Source organism: Microcaecilia unicolor, chromosome 9, assembly GCF_901765095.1.
Source record: "Microcaecilia unicolor chromosome 9, aMicUni1.1, whole genome shotgun sequence".
NCBI classification, from domain to species: domain Eukaryota; kingdom Metazoa; phylum Chordata; class Amphibia; order Gymnophiona; family Siphonopidae; genus Microcaecilia; species Microcaecilia unicolor.
Genome location: NC_044039.1, coordinates 122,927,451 through 122,946,440, shown reverse-complemented (window position 1 = coordinate 122,946,440; position 18,990 = coordinate 122,927,451). Strand labels below are relative to the sequence as shown.

The 18,990-nt window shown below is 42.6% G+C and overlaps 1 protein-coding gene across 2 annotated transcripts in view; it reads right to left on the bottom strand.

The window, feature by feature from the left end:
• ZFYVE26 (zinc finger FYVE-type containing 26) overlaps positions 1–18,990 on the bottom strand; it is a 273,412-nt gene that overhangs the window by 227,288 nt on the left and 27,134 nt on the right. For both annotated transcript variants that reach the window (XM_030215525.1, XM_030215526.1), the window contains exons 9-11: positions 15,028–15,243; positions 10,848–11,522; positions 672–764 (exon numbers count right to left, since the gene is read on the bottom strand). In XM_030215525.1, coding sequence (XP_030071385.1) covers positions 672–764; positions 10,848–11,522; positions 15,028–15,243 — 984 coding nt within the window. The remainder of the gene's footprint in view (positions 1–671; positions 765–10,847; positions 11,523–15,027; positions 15,244–18,990) is intronic.

Here is an 18,990-nt window from a genome sequence, read left to right as displayed (position 1 = left end):
CATCAATGGGAGAATGGATGGGGCCATGTACCGTACAATTCTGAGTGACAACCTCCTTCCCTCCGCCAGGGCCTTAAAAATGGGTCGTGGCTGGGTCTTCCAGCACGACAATGACCCAAAACATACAGCCAAGGCAACAAAGGAGTGGCTCAGGAAGAAGCACATTAGGGTCATGGAGTGGCCTAGCCAGTCACCAGACCTTAATCCCATTGAAAACTTATGGAGGGAGCTGAAGCTGCGAGTTGCCAAGCGACAGCCCAGAACTCTTAATGATTTAGAGATGATCTGCAAAGAGGAGTGGACCAAAATTCCTCCTGACATGTGTGCAAACCTCATCATCAACTACAGAAGACGTCTGACCGCTGTGCTTGCCAACAAGGGTTTTGCCACCAAGTATTAGGTCTTGTTTGCCAGAGGGATTAAATACTTATTTCCCTCTGCAGAATGCAAATAAATTCATATACTTTCCACAATGTGATTTTCCGGATTTAATTTGTGATGTGCTATCTCTCACTGTTACTAATAACCTACCCTTCAATTATGGGCTGCTCATGTCTTTGTCAGTGGGCAAACTTACAAAATCAGCAAGGGATCAAATACTTATTTCCACCACTGTATAAGTAGACTTGAGACTGGGGAGACCATGAAAACAAGTCCATTTCAACACTGACCCATTTTCTCCTTTGGCGTCCGACTTTGCCTCCTATGGTTTGAGCGTTTGCTTGTTCGGGGGAGCAATCTTCTGGCGAATGCAAGCTTCTCTTCTGAAACAGCAAGACAATGTTACTCTCTTAACCACTGAAGAGGTTTCTCTGTCTAAATAGCATAAGTGCCTACCATTCTCTAAATGACAGAGCCTTGTACTGAAAGAAGTGAATTAATAATATGACAACCAGATTGATTTAGATGCCTAGTTTCCCTCTGGGTCTCAGAAACACAGGAAGGTACATGAGCTGGCCCAGTGTCACAAAGAGAGTCAATGGCAGAAAAGAGTATTGACCTTAGTCTCCAGGATTTACACACAATTAATGCCATAATAAAATATTGAATGTAAATGCAAAGTAAATCTGCGTTACTACCATTCTAAAAACAACTCATTCAGGAGTAAAAGCATACTCTTCCCTCATCTTAAAAAAGTACTGTCAGATGTATCTATAAAATTCATTTTTCAAATCATCTCATACACCCCCTCCCCCCAAAAAAACAACAAAACAAAAACAACCAAATAAGAATCAACATACAGAGCTAAACCAAAGGGTCCATCTAGCCCAGTATCCTGTTTCTAACAATGGTCAATCCAGGTAGCAAATACAAGGCAGAATCCCAAAACGTAGAAAGATTCCATGCTACTTACCCCAGGGTTAAGCAGTGGCTTTCTCCAGCTCTATCTTAATAATGGTTTATAGACTTTTCCTGTAGGAATTTGTCCAAATATTTTTAAATCCCAGCTACTAACCGCTTTTAAATACATCTTCCAGATCTTAGACATGCACTAAGTGAAAAATATTTTAGCCTATTTATTTTTAATGTACTGCTGTGTAACTTCATAGCATGTTCCCTAGTTTTTTTTTAACATTTTGAAAGAGTAAACAAATTTACATTTACCCGTTTTACTCTACTCAGGATTTTATAGACCTGCATTCAGCTGTAGACAGTGGCTACAAATGGCAATCGGATTTGCACTGCTAAAAAAGATGGTTTTGTGATACTCATTTGGCACATAAAACAATTTCCTTGCTCTCCTGCTTGGTTTAGTCCCACCATAATGAATCATTAGTACTAATTCTTATTAGAAATCACAGTAATCTAAATAAGGACACCAAACAAGTCAGTCTTAGAGGAACCTTCCCTTCTAGCCCAAATCAGCACTGTGGTTTTGATGTCTCTTTATACCCCCAGATGAAATTGAGGAAACTGAGGAAAAGGAACAGAGAATAAAACAAAGAATACCATAATGCCTCCGTTTTTAAATTATTTTTATTTAAATGTGTGCTGCCTCCTGAGTTCTCCATATGCCTCCAACTCCTCTGTCTGCCAGTTCCTTTGTACATCAGAAGAGCAGTTTCCAGTGCACACACAGAACAGGGAGAAGGCAGCCTCTCTAAACCAAACACCGGTGGGGGTGACATCATTAACTGTATTATTTAAATATGTACTGCCTCCCGAGTTCTCCACATTGCTGCTTTGTACATCAGGAGAGGAGTTTCCAGAGTGCAGGCAGAAGAAAGAAAGCGAACTTTCAAACCAGACACTGGTGGGTGACAACATTAACTGTATTAATTAAATGTGTGCTGCCTCCTGAGTTCTCCATCTTGATCCAAGTCCCCTGTCTGGCAGTTCCTTTGTACATCAGGAGAGCAGTTTCCAGTGTGCAAGCATAAGGAGAAAGAGGCCTTTCAAACCAGACACTGGTGGTGACATCAGTGACTTAACAACTAATTCAGAGACTGAATATGGTTCTATATTTCACAAATGGTCTAAGGTTAGCCCTGCTCAATCAAAATGAACTTGTTAAACAAATTAGTTTGTTGGCTATCTTATATAATTCTTCTTGTTTGTCTAATTAATAACCAAACTAATGCACTAGAAGACTTTTATAACATTCCAGTGATATATACACCAAGACAGTTCTCACAATGGTTTACAATTAGAGGGAAGACTAGCTCAATAACAACAAAAACTGGTCATCCAACTAGTTCTGGATCGAATTTCCCTCAACTAGCCAATCATTCTAATAAACCAAGATTGGCGTCATTTCAATGGAGTCAGTTAATCACAATCACTCAGTTGAAAGATGCTTTTGTTTCATATCTACCCATTCCACTAACTTATATTAATGCCAGATCGGTTAGCAATAAAACAAACTATTAAAGACTAGATTGAGGAGTCGCAATCTGGTTTTACACTAATAGCAGAAACTTGGTTACGATCTAAGGATGACCCTATCCTCAATGACATATGTTCTCCAGGTTACAACATCGCCCATTTCACAAGGGAAAAGAAAAGAGGTGGTGGCATTGTTTTAATATATGGTTTTCTTCAAAGACACCATCACTTCTGAACGCCTATCATCGCGTCTAGAAATTATTGCATACTAGTAAAAAAGGCCCATTTCTGTCAGAAATGAAACGGGCCCTAGCAAGGTTTTCCTCGGAGTGTATGTTTGAGAGAGAGTGTGTGTGTGATAGAGAGTGCGTCAGAGAGAGTGTACGTGAGAGACAGAGAGTGAATGAGTGTGTGCCCTCTCCCCCCTCCCTTTATGGTCTGAGGCCCCCCCTTCCACCCCCACCTCTCTGGTCTCAGGACCCCCCTTACTCCCTCCCTCCAGCCACCCATGTCCAGCAACCCTCCTCTCCCCCTGCAGCCACAAATGTCCAGCGTCACTCCTCTCCCCCTGCCCCCCCTGCAGCCACCCATTTCCAGCGACCCTCCTCTCCCCTGCCCCCCCCCCCCCCCAGCCACCCAGGCTGACGTCACTCACAGCTGATTCCCAGGCAGGGGGAGGAGTAGGAAAACACGCGGAGCAAGTGGCAGGGAGCGGCTCATAAAACGACCCTCCTCTCCCCTGCCCCCCTCCAACCACCCATGTCCTGCGACCCTCCTCTCCCCCTGCCCCCCTGCAGCCACCCATGTCCAGCGACCCTACTCTCCCCCTGCCCCCCCTCCAGCCACCCATGTCCAACAACCCTGCTCTCTCACCTGCCCCTCCTTCATCCACCCAGGTTGTGTAACCAATTCTTCGGGGCAGGCAGGAAAGATCCCCAGTCCTGTCTGCTCGGTGCTGGCGCGGAGATGCTGCCCCGCTGCCGGATCACTGTTCAAAATGGCCGCCGAGACTGCCAATGGCGGACTCGCGAGACTTCTGCTGAAGTCTTGGAGGCCGCCCTTGTAAGTATCGTGTCAGCCTGGCTAAGGAGCCTAGCTCAGCAACTCCGAAGGCACCACGAACACAGGCAGGCACATTAGAACGTTAGTGGTGAGAATTATTATATAGGATAATATCTCGGATGACTCACTAGCAAATCATTTTAATATCTTATTGCGTTACTGACCTCCAGGTAATTGGAATGTGGCTGAAGAGGATGTAACTGAGCTTCTCTCTAGCACGTCAAATCAGATGACCTATTACTGATAAGTGACATTAATCTCCATTTAGACAAACTTGAAAACCCATATACTAAAGGTTTCCGAGATTTCCTTAAAACTTGGCAATTCTCTCTCCCTTTAGAAATTCTTCCCACAACAAAGGCCATTGGTTAGATTTATTAACATACCAAATTTACTGATAAAACAAATTCTTAATTTCTAATCCTGGATGGACGCCTGTCCCATGGTCCAATCATAAGTAGTCCTCATTAACCCTCCACTGGAAAGACAACACAACTAAATCAAGAATAAAAAATCAGGTCTCCTCCTTCATATCAAGAGGTAAAATCGATCCCTCTACCTTCTGATCCAAAATACCTTTTGACCAATTAGGATCCATTTCTCAGTCATCAAACTTCATACATGACTGGGACACTATATGCTTAGATCATTTAAATGTTATGGCTTCTGCAAAAACAAACATTGGACCTGCCAAAAAACTGTCTCCATGGTTCAATGACGAACTATTAGAGGCAAAAAGATCAAACAGGCATCTACAAACAATATGGTCCAAAGCACTAACAGAAAACAACTGGAACTGGCGAAAATTACTAAAAGAATACAAACATAAAATTAAAAAGCCAACTAAATATTATGCTCAATATACAGGTGGGTTCACATTAAATACCAGAAAGCTCTATGCTTTGGTTAATAATCTACTTAACACTCACTCCCTGACAGTAACCAATGAAACTACTCCCTCCGCAGACCAACAAGCAAATTACTTTGAGGAGAAAATTTATAAAATTAGACAAGAAATGAAAGGTTCCATTATCAATATTGACAAATATATTCTTCCATCTGTCAATTCTGCTGAATGCCACCCAGCAGAGTCAGAACATGGTCTGACTTCTCCCCTCCCACACTGGATCAGGCAAATTTTTTTCTATCCAAGTACACAATGTCACAGTGAGGCATATTTTCAAAGCACTTAGCCTTCCAAAGTTCCATAGAAACCTAGTGCTTTGAAAATATGCCTCAATGTATTTTAGCCTGTATTCCTTTATTGATAAAAGTTATGGAAGGTTTAGTATCTAGTCAGTTCATGGAGTTCCTTCAGGCCTTTTCCATCCTTCACAGTACACAATCGGGATTCTGGTCATCCTTTAGCACTGAGACAGTGCTCACCACCCTTACTGCAAATTTGAGAAGAGAGATGAGCATGGGCAGAAAAATCATAATTTTACAATTTGATATGTCCAGTGCCTTTGACACTGTTGACCATAATATATTGTTATAGTTATTAGACCACTTTGGTATCAGTGGAACTGTCAAAGTGGTTCCATGGTTTCCTAATATCAAGATCCTACCAAGTAAAATAATCAGATCATAACTCCCTACCCTGGGACTCTGGGATTCCACAGGGCTCTCCTTTGTCACCCATATTATGCAATATCATGATGGCACCACTGGGTTACTTAATGGAGGATCATGGATTTAATTCCTTAATCTATGCTGATGATGTCACCATTTATATCCCCTTCAAAAGGGAATTACTAGAAATTATATATGAAATTAAAACCTTTTTAGAACTGATGGAATCTTGGGCATCCAGTTTCAAATTAAATCAGGAAAAGACTAAATTCCTCATATTTACCAACCCCTATCAACCCATTTCATTAAAAATCTTCATCACTGACAAAAACATCATATGCCTTAGTTCAATCAATAAAAATGATGGGCATCACCATCGACAAGCATTTATCATTCGAAGCTCAGGTCTCAAAGGTGGTCTCGAGCATCTTCTATACACTATGGAAGTTAAAAAAAGTTGCGTCCTTTCGTTCCAAGCTCCACACTTTGTACTATCACCCAATCTCTAGTACTATTCAAATTTGATTATTGTAACGCCATATATGTGGGTATTAAACCTCACTCCTTAAAAAATTACAAACAGCACAAAATACCACTGCTTGCCTTGTATGCCGTGCTCCTCGCTTTGAGAAGGCTTCCCCTCTCTTGTTAAAACTTCACTGGCTTCCCATAAACGCAAGAATCACCTTTAAAATATGCATGACTATTTAACAAATCATATATGGTTTATCATCCTCCTACATGCAACAACGAATCGATTTACATTCACGTAATGCAGTGAAAACATCTACAGAACACCTCACGCTCCATTATCCAAACTGCAAAGGTCTTTCTTACAAATCAATCCTTGTCGCAGGCTTCATGTATCAGAGTACCAAACTTTGGAATTCTCTACCCAAGCAATTAAGGTAATTAGAAAATTATGTGAGATTCCGTAAATCACTAAAGGCTTTTCTATTAAGTACATATCCTAACGTTGCCATCTCTCGTATATGTTTCAACATAACCAATACTTTAGCTTAGCCTCATAACAAACACACAATTATTCCTAACATGTTAATCTTATAATTATCTATCATATTTTTGATGTTTTTCTTGAATGTAAGCCACATTGAACCTGAGCTTGTTCGGGATAATGTGGGATACAAATGTCAAATAAATGGTGCAACTGAACTATGAATATTGTGCACACGTCTGGTCACTGCATCTCAAAAAAGACAGAGCAGAACTAAAGATACAGAGAATGGGTGATCAGAATTCCAGGGATTGAACAGCTGTCATGAGCATAGGCTAAAGAATTAAGAGTTCTTTAGCTTGGAGAAGAGACAGCAGAGGAAACATCTGTTTTATGAGCCAAATCAGCAATAAAAAAGCATCTTTAATGCAATCCTGTTTGCTAGTTGTAGCCACTGTGACATCCACCAAGCTAAAAGCTACTTAATCAACAGCAACTCAACTGCCCAAGTAGGAAAAAAACACTTTCTTGTGTGCAACTAGCAACTTTCAGCAGATACTGGAATAGAAATCTTGCTAGGTCAGATGCTTAACCAGACCTCTGACACACTACCCCAAACTAGATCTACTGAACAAGTAGCACTATGGTTTTAAAAAGCTTTGCTGTGCCTGAGCTGGCCTGCGAAAGAGTAATGGAGGGAATCTACAGATTTCACAGAACGTGTCATACTAGCTGCTAGGATCAGAGGGGGGGGGGGGGGGGGGGGGGGGGGGGTCTGTTACCACAAAGAAAAATGCTGACTTGCATACACTGCTGCTGCAAAGAAAAAGCCCACAAAGCTGATGTTGCAGTCTTTAGTGGTGCATCAGCATAAGCGGAAACATTTTTTTAAATTTTGTACCTTAACTCAAAGCATATTATTCTTTACAAGCAGGTTATCTAAATTCATTGACTATTCCTTATACGCCCAATGGTTTCGAGGTCCTTACAAGACCACACAGATTATTAGTTCCATCGTTACAGAGAGCTAGGTTAAGGTCAAGTAGGACGACATCCTTTTTTTTTTTTTTTTTTAATTTGGCACCTTCCCTTTGGAATCATCTTCCAAACTATATTTGTTTGAAGGAAAATTTTAAGAAGTTTAAAATCTTATTGAACACCCTTTTAAGGAGGACTTTAATGTGGATTGCAGTACTAATGACCAGGTGCATTAATGTCTATGAGAAGGATAAAGTTCCTGCAAAGTGAATGAGGAATTTGAATGTTCTTTGTGTTAAGCATGTTTAGGTCTATCCTATCAATATTATGGAGCTCTTCAGATTTTTTTAAAAATATTTTATCGTATATGATGATTGCAAACCACTTTGCTCTTTAAAGGTTAAGCAGTATATTACGTTTTTATGTTTCAACAATTTTTATTGATGATCCAGCATGTTAAACACATCCAACAAGCTCAATATACAACAAATTGATTATCAAACCCTACTTAAAAACGAACAAGGTAATAAATTCCATCATCAAAGTTTTAACAATTTTCTCCCTTCCCCACCCAGACCTTTTGGCCTCTCTCCCCCTCCCCCCCCCCCCGGGTTTTTATGTTCATATCTGTTTATGTTAACACTTTTATTGAAGGCAACAAGTGGAGGCGTGGCTTAGTGGTTAGGGGGGTGGACTCTGGTCCTGGGGAACTGAGGAACTGAGTTCAATTCCCACTTCAGGCACAGGCAGCTCCTTGTGACTCTGGGCAAGTCACTTAACCCTCCATTGCCCCAGGTACAAATAAGTACCTGTATATAATATGTAAGCCGCATTGAGCCTGCCATGAGTGGGAAAGCGCGGGGTACAAATGTAACAAAAATAAAATAAAATAACAAAGCTCAAATTTCTATATTAGCAACTTGTCCCTCCATGTACTGAGTATAGCCAATACACCGGGCCTTCTGAGCCTTCATTTAACCTTTTAATAAACCCCCCCCACTCCCCGCCCCTCAGTCCACCATCCCACATCCAATCCTATTATCTCTACTGCCCCCATCCCATCTCTCCCATCCTATCCCCCCTGTCACATAGACTTCCACCCTGGACAGCCCCTAAAGGCACCCAGGATGATTGCACATGAAGCATTCCTTCCCATCCCTCTCTATCCCAAAGTTCCTTAGGATAAGGTATTACTTTCACCTTTCACATGGTGCTGATAAGGAGGCTACGCCCTTAAGGACTCAAACTGAACAGGTAAGGATTCCATATTGCCAAAAAGGCCTTCCTACGTCTGGGGGATCCTCTAGTATCTCTAGCTTCTCAAGTTGCCAACAGATGCACTTGATTCCTCCAGTGCCAATATGCCGGGGGATCCGCCGATATCCAAAAGGGTAGCATGTCTATTCATAGGATAGTATGTTTGGGGTTTATCAAGTACAAAGTACAAATTGCTCTACTAACTCCCGAACCACCCAACCCAATATGCGAGACAAAAACCGTTGCACCTGTTCCCAAAACTTCTGTACCCAGGGGACACTCCCAAATAGCATGAAAAAACGTATGGCTATGTTGCCTACATTTGGAACAAGTGGCCCCCTCTTGTGGATTTATACGTACGAACTGTACTTTGGCCATGTATGCTCGAAATATCACCCTTGCTCCACATTCCCTTAGTCTTTCATCATTCGTCACTAGGGGAATATTCCTGAGGGTTGCTGCAATATCCCAGTCTCCCAGGGACCTCCCCAAATCTTCCTCCTATTTTCTCTTTAACCCTGTAAAGTCCCTGACCGGGTTCCCTTTAATCAGAGCCTTATTCAACCCCAACACTGACACTCCCACTTCCCACATCTGTTGGAAAAACTCACGAATACAGGAACCCAACTGGTTCCCCAGGGAGAACCCATCGAGGCTGGACATGTAATGTTTGACTTGTGCATATGCAAATCTATTGCTCCATTTGGGGCCTACCCGAATTTGTAAAGTTTCAAATGGCAACAGCTTCCCTTCTTCTGTGAGCATGTGTTCTAGAAGGACTATTCCCTTTTGTTCCCAAAGCCTAAAGATAGGGCCATCTAAACCCAGCTCGAAAGCCCCATTTGTATATTACGTTTTTAATAAACAATGAAACAAATGGATAACTTGGGCCATATAAATCACTAACCACCACTTCTATACTCTTAGCTCCTAAATGTGAGGCCATTTGCACACCGATTATAGAATACTAGCAATCACATGCATTATGTGCTCTAGGTGAGCGCTAAGTGGTATTTCATGAGAATACAAGTTGTATAGCACGTAAATCCAAATGGGAACGAAGAAGGAAACGAAAACGGGCAAGGCATGAGTGTATCAAACATTTATACGTGCAAGTTAGGCATGTGCATTTATGCCCGCTATTGACATGGAAGAAGTGAGCACACCTAAATGCTGGTACGAAATACTGACTTATGCTAGCATTCAGTAACAGAACCTCAGTACCCAAATTTCATTATACACTTAGCATGCTGTATTTTGGCACACTTTATAAACATGCTGTATTTTGGCACACTTTATAAAATTAACCCCTAAATGGCTAAAGTTATCCATATTAAAATGGGATGCAATTTACAGCAGCTCAGTGGCAGGGCTAAAATTGATCTGTCAAGCTGCACTATTCAACCATTCACAAAAGGGCCAATTCAGAAAGCCTTGCAATAAAGCCAAAACTCTACTGCGAAACAGCGCTGCAGAATACCACAGAATGCTATAAAGCAACAAGCATGCAAATTACTGCCATGTTAAAAATTGAAACAGTAATCTGCAACTCACTGCAAAATGTCACCTTTTCTGTCAGTGCATGAACAGCAATTAGCTCAGGCACTGACAGGTAGATTGACATTTAAGAACAAAAAAAACAAACACTGTACATGCCACCAGCATCTGATTTGGGCCTCCCTCCCTCTCTGAACCAAACCTGCCTTTATGAAGTGATTCACCCAGAGATTGCCAGAGTTTGCAACAGCTCAAGTACTTAGAACAATTTTGCTTTAATATAGATACCATCACTCAATGCGGCATTACCATAGAGATCAGACACAATGTATGGTGGAGTATGGATCTCTGAACTGTTATCAATAGAAATCAAACAAAATAAAACATGGAAAAGAAAATAAGATGATACCTTTTTTATTGGACATAACTTAATACATTTCTTGATTAGCTTTCGAAGGTTGCCCTTCGAAAGCTAATCAAGAAATGTATTAAGTTATGTCCAATAAAAAAGGTATCATCTTATTTTCTTTTCCATGTTTTATTTTGTTTGATTTCTATTGATAACCTTAAGAGTGGACTAACACGGCTACCACACTCCTCTACTTAAGATCTCTGAACTGAAAGCACCTGATGGCTTGTCATAATGCAAACTCAGACTCACACCAGTCAGCAGCAGATGCCAGTTTCAGGACAATCTCACCTGCACCCAGATTACTCATCACCACTTTGTATCTCCATTGAGCCTCAGATATGACTTTCGAGAACTGAAGTACTCGGGTGGTGAAATTCTCTCTGCTGATCGAGGAATGTAAGCAGTCCAAGAGATCCAGCTCTTCCCGGGACACCTTACTGGAATCCCATGGCACATAGCTCTTGATTTCTTCCAAGTGAGCTGTGATCAGTCCTAGAAAAGCACCAACGGCCACTTCGTCTACTAAAAACCCAGTTGTTCTGCTGGTGAAGTGTTTCAGATCGAGGTAGTCCTGCCTATAGGACTCACAGATGTTTTCTTTAAGCTCTTCTGATACAGAGAGATTTGGGTTTTCAGGGCCAGAAAAGAACAAGTCAGCAAACTCTGCTCTATGTGTCACGGTACTATGTTGTGGGCTTCCTGAGGGTGAGGACAACAACTGTCTGTCAATCCTGTCAATACTACTGTCCAAGCTCTTCACTCCATCGCTCTTTTTCTCCAGGTCATTCTCATCCTCCTCCATAGCATAGTCCTCAGGATGTGTGGTCTCGGCACAGAGATCACCAAAGGAAATAAAGAGCAAGGAAAAGATATTCTCCAAAAGCTCCAAGTGCAACCATATGGGAATCATGTGCAGAAAATGCTGGCACTTGGCCAAATAGTGCTTGAAGAGAGAGGAATAATCTGCATACAAAACAATAAGTACACAAAAAATTAAGATGAAGAATATTTCTCCCTGTAAAAATAGTTAATTCTGCCTACTCACGAGATCCTGGCCCTTAATGTGTATTGGCTCTTACTGCTCCCAATTTTATCTCAATTGGTCCTTCCCCCCCGCCCCCCATGTCTCTAAATCTTAACAGCTTTTTCAGTGACAGGACCATCTCTGGAAATTCTGATAGAACTCCTGATTTACAGGATGTCTAGGAAGAATAAACCATTTGACTATTCCTCCATAAATTCAAGGGCTTATGTTTATGTTACAAAGTTAGGAGTTGCAACTGATACACATGTGACTGACCCCCCTCAGATTTAAACAGTGGTCTCTCTCAGTTACATATGATTAGTCAGCTTTGATAACATTTAGACAGAGGAAATATGCTACGATTATTCATTCTTCAGCAATGGGTACTCTAGACTATTATAAAGCAAAGCATCAAGGTCTGTCCAGGATTACTACTTACAATTTTCACAATATACCGCAGTCCACCCAATGAGTGGAAAAAACTGTATTATCACTCCTATTTTGTGTACCTGTTTTGATTTACCAAAAAACCTTGAACTTTTTTTTTTTTTAACTGCATTCATGTCTCTCTCAGTTAGGATTTAGTCAAGTTATCAATAGCTGTGAACCACTCGAATCTCTCCATTTGTCACAGAAAAGCTATTGAAGTTAGTTAGCACCACCGGCTATTACCTGCAAGATTACAGAACCTTCCAATACCCTGGGTAGATCATGTGGAATAACCTGCCTTTAGAACTGAGAAAGGAATCCAGCTATCTTCAGTGCCAGAAAATTTAAAAGCTTGGTTACTTGTCCAAGTACACAATAAGGAAGAATGATAAAAAGAAAGGATATGTTTCTTAGAATGCATGGGATTAAAAAAAATCAGTTCTGTACTTTTTAAAATCCATGAGAATGTTGTATTAACATATTAAGATTATAATCTGCTATAATACTAAGAGTAATAGGCAGGAGCATGGGCAAAGGTGGACTGAGAGGGCCAGGTATTCTCTCCCCTTCCGCCACATTAAAAATATATCTTTGCTGGTGGGGATGCCAAGCCCTGCCAGCCAAAGACATCTCCTGCCTGAGTCCCTCCTGTGCTACCAGAGCAGTGCTCAAGTCAGCGGAGTACTTAAGCCACCAAAGTTAGCACTCCCGAGCATGCTCATTTCACCCTTATGCATGCATGCATGAGAGAGCCAGCATTAGAGGCCAAAGCACACCTGCTGACTTAAGTGCTGCTCAGACAGCATAGGCAGGACTTGCACAGGAGACATCTTAGCTGGCAGGGCTTGGCATCCCCACCAGCCATTAAAGCAGAGAGGGCCCAGGACTCATGGCTACACCACTGGTAATAGGTGAAATATCAAATTAAGACATCTAATCAAAACTAAAAAAAACCACATTTGATGGAAGATTCTCGTTTTAGAGAAATTTTGAAACTTTTTGTTTTTTAATTTTAGCTTTTACCTAATGTTTTCTCATCTTTCTTTATTTTACTGTCATATTGGTTTTTTTGGTCTCATGTGATGAAATACTGCTTGCTTTTAATTGGTTAAGATATACAGTCAAGTAACCAATGCAATTCGTTTTATTTCCTTTTAAAATCTCTACCCACATTCTTAAATACTTTTCTGTGTTTATTTCTCTTTAGCGTGCTGTTCACCGCCGCTGCCTTGAGTTTCTCTCCTCACATGCTATTCTTGACCCACTACAATCTGGTTTTCGCCCTCTCCACTCAACCGAAACTGCGCTTACTAAAGTCTCCAATGACCTATTACTGGCTAAATCCAGAGGTCAATAGTCCATCCTCATTCTTGATCTTTCCGCTGCTTTTGACACTGTCGATCACAGCATACTTCTCGATACCCTGTCCTCACTTGGATTCCAGGGCTCTGTCCTTTCCTGGTTCTCTTCCTACCTCTCCCTCCGCACCTTTAGTGTTCACTCTGGTGGATCCTCTTCTACTTCTATCCCTCTGCCTGTCGGCGTACCTCAGGGTTCTCCTCTTTTCTATCTACACTTCTTCCCTTGGTTCATTAATCTCATCCCATGGCTTTTCCTACCATCTCTATGCTGATGACTCCCAAATCTACCTTTCTACCCCTGATATCTCACCTTGCATCCAAACCAAAGTTTCAGCGTGCTTGTCTGACATTGCTGTCTGGATGTCTCAACGCCACCTGAAATTAAATATGACCAAAACCGAGCTTCTCATTTTCCCCTCCAAACCCACCTCCCTGCTCCCCCCGTTTTCTATTTCTGTTGATGGCTCTCTCATTCTCCCTGTCTCCTCAGCTCGAAACCTTGGGGTCATCTTTGACTCTTCTCTCTCCTTCTCTGCTCATATCCAGCAGATTGCCAAGACCTGTCGTTTCTTTCTTTACAACATCTGTAAAATCCGCCCCTTTCTTTCCGAGCACTCTACCAAAACCCTCATCCACACCCTTGTCACCTCTTGTTTAGACTACTGTAATCTGCTTCTTGCTGGCCTCCCACTTAGTCACCTCTCCCCTCTCCAGTCGGTTCAAAACTCTGCTGCCCGTCTCGTCTTCCGCCAGGGTCGCTTTACTCATACTACCCCTCTCCTCAAGACCCTTCACTGGCTCCCTATCCGTTTTCGCATCCTGTTCAAACTTCTTCTACTAACCTATAAATGTACTCACTCTGCTGCTCCCCAGTATCTCTCCACACTCATCCTTCCCTACACCCCTTCCCGTGCACTCCGCTCCATGGATAAATCCTTCTTATCTGTTCCCTTCTCCACTACTGCCAACTCCAGACTTCGCACCTTCTGTCTCGCTGCACCCTACGCCTGGAATAAACTTCCTGAGCCCCTACGACTTGCCCCATCCTTGGCCATCTTTAAATCTAGACTGAAAGCCCACCTCTTTAACATCGCTTTTGACTCGTAACCACTTGTAACCACTCGCCTCCACCTACCCTCCTATCTTCCTTCCCGTTCACATTAATTGATTTACTTTATTTATTTTTTTTTGTCTATTAGATTGTAAGCTCTTTGAGCAGGGACTGTCTTTCCTATGTTTGTGCAGCGCTGCATACGCCTTGTAGCGCAATAGAAATGCTAAATAGTAGTAGTAGTAGGGTTATTATGGGTGTAAATCAATTTTTTATATGTATTAGGTTTTGTTTTTTTGTATATAATTTTGTTCATTGTTTTTAGGCTGTCTATCCGTTCATCCATGTATCTATAGGTATGGACATGCATGCCTCATACAGCCCCATCACTCAAATCAGACACATCCTACCGCATCTTTTCACACCTAGTCCTCATGAGCTTGCAGATGGAAGTGTCAATTTGTCTCGCTCAAAATATGCACGTTTCAACCTGTTTATATTTTCTCTTGGCTTTAAGTTCTATGATGCATTGAGTTTGCTTAGAAAGAGGATGACAATTAGAAATGAGAAAGAAATACTTCCCGAGTAAGAAAAGTTAAGTACCTTGGTAGTGAAGCTGACCACTTCTAGGTTCTGTATCGAGTGCAGACTCTACTGAGCCTTCGCTCAAAAGGCTGCTTGGACATTCCTTGCATGCAGAATACTTATGTGCATTCACACAGAGAGCATAGATTGCATATTTCATCGAACAAAATGCTTGGAAAAAAACCAGGTTCCGATGCTGAACCAGGGTATTGGTTGGCAGTCTGTTTAAAGAATCTAGGCATGAAAAAAAAGAGCCATTAACAGAATTCTCTTTACACATTCAGTACTAATCAGTGAAGCAAAAACACATATACCTGCAATCAAATCTATTTTTTATGGTTGCCATGGGTCATTGGATTTCTACTACACTACCTCTGAGGGTAAGTAGTCAAATGGACACTTAGGGGTCCTTTCACTTAGCTAAAGTAAATACTAGTGACCAGTGCATGCTTAGCACAGCTTAAAAGGGCTTACCGCAGGGCATGCTCAGGCATCCTGTGATAAGTTCCAAATTTTTAAAAATTTCTTTGTTGAGGGCTTGTGTCTGGGGGCATGACTGAGCAAATCAGTTAGCATGTGGTAATGTAGCTGCACTAATTTGTGCAGGATTAGTGCATGAGCCCTTACAGCCTACAAAATACGTGGTGGTAAGGGCTCACACACTACGTTTTTGTGACGGCCACACACTAATGACAACATTAGTGCATGGACAAACAGAAAAATTACAATATCATCCATTTTACTGCTGCAGTGAAAATGGCCTCTGTGCATGGAAGAACCCACGGTAGGGAGCTCTTCAACAAGGCATACAACAATGATCAACAAATATAATTCATGTACACACAGCCAGAATTGCCCCTACATTATTTGCTGCCAAACGACTATCGTGTCCTTCATTATCATGTTACCCAAGATCTTCTACCATTATCAAATGTACAATTTCTTTATGATTCTCATATATTTCTTAAATTTCTATTACTACGTTTGCTTGTTAAATAATATCATTATCATATTACCCCAAATTCTTCTGTTATTACTATGTATACTTTCTCATGTATTCTCATTATTCATGATGTATTGTAAGCCACTTTGAGCCTGCAAAAAGGTGGGAAAATGTGGGATACAAATGCAACAAATAATAATAATAAGGCCACTTTTTACCACAGCTTAGTAAAAGGACCCCTTTAAAAAATAATAATAATTTGATAGGCTCCTGCTGGCAAACTAACCTGAATAGTCACAAAGGCCTACAAATCAGTACGCCCTATTTTGCTTAGAATATCTAGGTAGGTACTGGGGCATCCACTGTTCCCCAAGTACTTTACAAAAGGTTCTGCTGCTTCAATTAGGATTTCATAAGACATTCACTTATTGCTTGGGAAAGAGGCAAGCTGCTGACTGGCACTACAGGGAGAAAAAAAGTTCAGTAGTTATGAACTACTAGTAAAAAAGGCCCGTTTCTGACACAAATGAAACGGGCGCTAGCAAGGTTTTCCTCGGAGTGTGTATGTTTGGGAGAGTGTATGTGAGAGTGACTGTTTGAGAGTCAGAGTGAAAGTGTGATTGTGTGAGAGAGAGCGTGAGTCTGGGTGTGAGTGTGTTTGTGAGAGAGTATGTGTGTGAGAATGAGAGTGTGTGCAAGTGTGTATGTGAGACACAGTGTGAGTGAGAGTGTGTGTGTGGGCGAGAGAGAGAGTGTGTGTGAGACACAGATTCTCTGTTTGAGTGAGTGTATGAGACCAAGCGAGTGTGTGAGTGACTGTGTGGCACATAGAGAGTGAATGTGATACAGTGTGAGACAGAGTGTGTGAGAGTGAGAGTCAGAAAGACATTGTATATGAGAGAGAGAGTGTGAGCCGTGCCCTCCCAATCCATGGCCATCTGTCCCCTGCCCCCTCCATTCATCCTTTTCCAGCAATTCCCCTCTGTCCCTGAGCCCTGCCCTCCCAATCCATGGCCATCCATGTTTGTCTGTCACCTGCCCCCTCCATTCATCCCTATGCAGCATTTCCCCTCTCTGCCTGAGGCCTGCTCTGCAATCCATATCCATCCATGCCCATCTGTCCCCTCCATTCATCCCTATGCAGCAATTCCCCTCTCCCTGAGTCCTGCCCTTCCAATCCATGCCCATCCATGCTCCTCTGTCACCAGGCCCCTCCATTTTTCCCTATCCAGCATTTCCCCTCTCTGCCTGAGGCCTGCTCTGCAATCCATATCCATCCATGCCCATCTGTCCCCTCCATTCATCCCTATCCAGCAATTCCCCTCTCCCTGAGTCCTGCCCTTCCAATCCATGCCCATCCATGCTCCTCTGTCACCTGGCCCCTCCATTTTTCCCTATCCAGCATTTCCCCTCTCTGCCTGAGGCCTGCTCTGCAATCCATATCCATCCATGCCCATCTGTCCCCTCCATTCATCCCTATCCAGCAATTCCCCTCTCCCTGAGTCCTGCCCTTCCAATCCATGCCCATCCATGCTCATCTGTCACCTGGCCCCTCCATTTTTCCCTATCCAGCAATTTCCCTCTCTCCCTGAGTCCTGCCCTCCCAATCCATGCCCATCCATGCTCCTCTGTCCCCTGCCCCCTCCATTCATCCATTTCCAGTAATTCCCCTCTCTCCCTGTGCCCTGCCCTCCTAATCCATACCCATCCATGCTCCTCTGTCCCCTGCCGCCTCCATTCATCCTTTTCCAGCAAGTCCCCTCTCGCCCTTCCATGACCCCCCCACCTCGCATCCATGCTACGCTCTCTCCCATGTCCCAGCCTGGCCCGCCCTCTTCTCCCCCCCCCCCCCCCTTCGCCTCCATCCCCCCCCCCCCTCGCATCCATGCATCCCTTTTTTTTTTTTTTTTATTCTTTTTAACTTTACCTCCGTGGCGGTTCGTGCAGCGAAGCGTCAGGGAAGGAGGCGGCGCTCCCGACGTCTACCTTTCCCTTCGCTGTGTTCCGCCTTGTTTTGAAGGCGGAACACAGCGAAGGGAAGGCTAGACGTCGGGAGCGCCGCCTCCTTCCCTGACGTTTCGCTTCCGGATTTGTTTGTTTTGTCGCGAGGGCGGGGCAGAGACGGCTGGCTGGCTTGAAGGCTTCACACCACGAATCCACGAACCCTTCAGCCTCAGCCTGGGAGTGACGTCAGATGGCTTCAAGGCTTCAGGCTTCAAGGCTTCACAGAACGTTGTCCTCAGAACGTTGAGGGTGCGTTTTATTATATTAGATGTTGCTATAGTACCTCTATCAGGTTGCACTCTGGGGTTCTGAATTACAGGGGTAAAGTCCACTACTCTGAAGCCTCAGTCATATTGTCAACGAACAGTAGACCATTCGAATTAGTGTGTTAAGCTCTCAAACTCAGCTAATTCTTTATGAACAGTGCTGGATTTTGCACAAGGTATAAACCAAGGCTCTGTTGTCTCATCTTCACTAGTATCACTTTTAAAAAAAAACATATGGTCCCTTAAGAATCACTGGACTGTCCTAACTACAGTTAACAATAGAGGAAAGAAATCATTATTACATTAATCTGGAAAACAGTAGTTTTTTTTTTAAATAAAATAATTATCTATGGGCAAGTTTGGTAATTCACATGGTTTTCTCTATTTGACATTGTAGTTCTTTTCTTTAATGTGAATTTGTACATTGTTTTGATCTTCCAAGTGGTAGTTAAAAGCAGTATAGCATGTTTTTAATAATAATCACCACTGTCACAAAATGCTAGCCACTCGCCTGGGGTTACACCTTGGCCATTTAGAGGGTCTACCCCCAGCACAATTCAGGTCCGCTGCACCTGTCGCTTGTGTTCTACACTAGCACCCTCCTCCCACCGACTGGGTCCCAACCGCCTCTGGGTGAGTCTCCTGCTCTCAAATTATCCCCAGTGATTTCTAGGTTACTGAAGGCCACACTCCCAGTGGTCCCACAGTTCCCAGAAAGCACTCACAGACCCAACACACAAACCAAAAGGATTCTTTATCAGTCCAAAG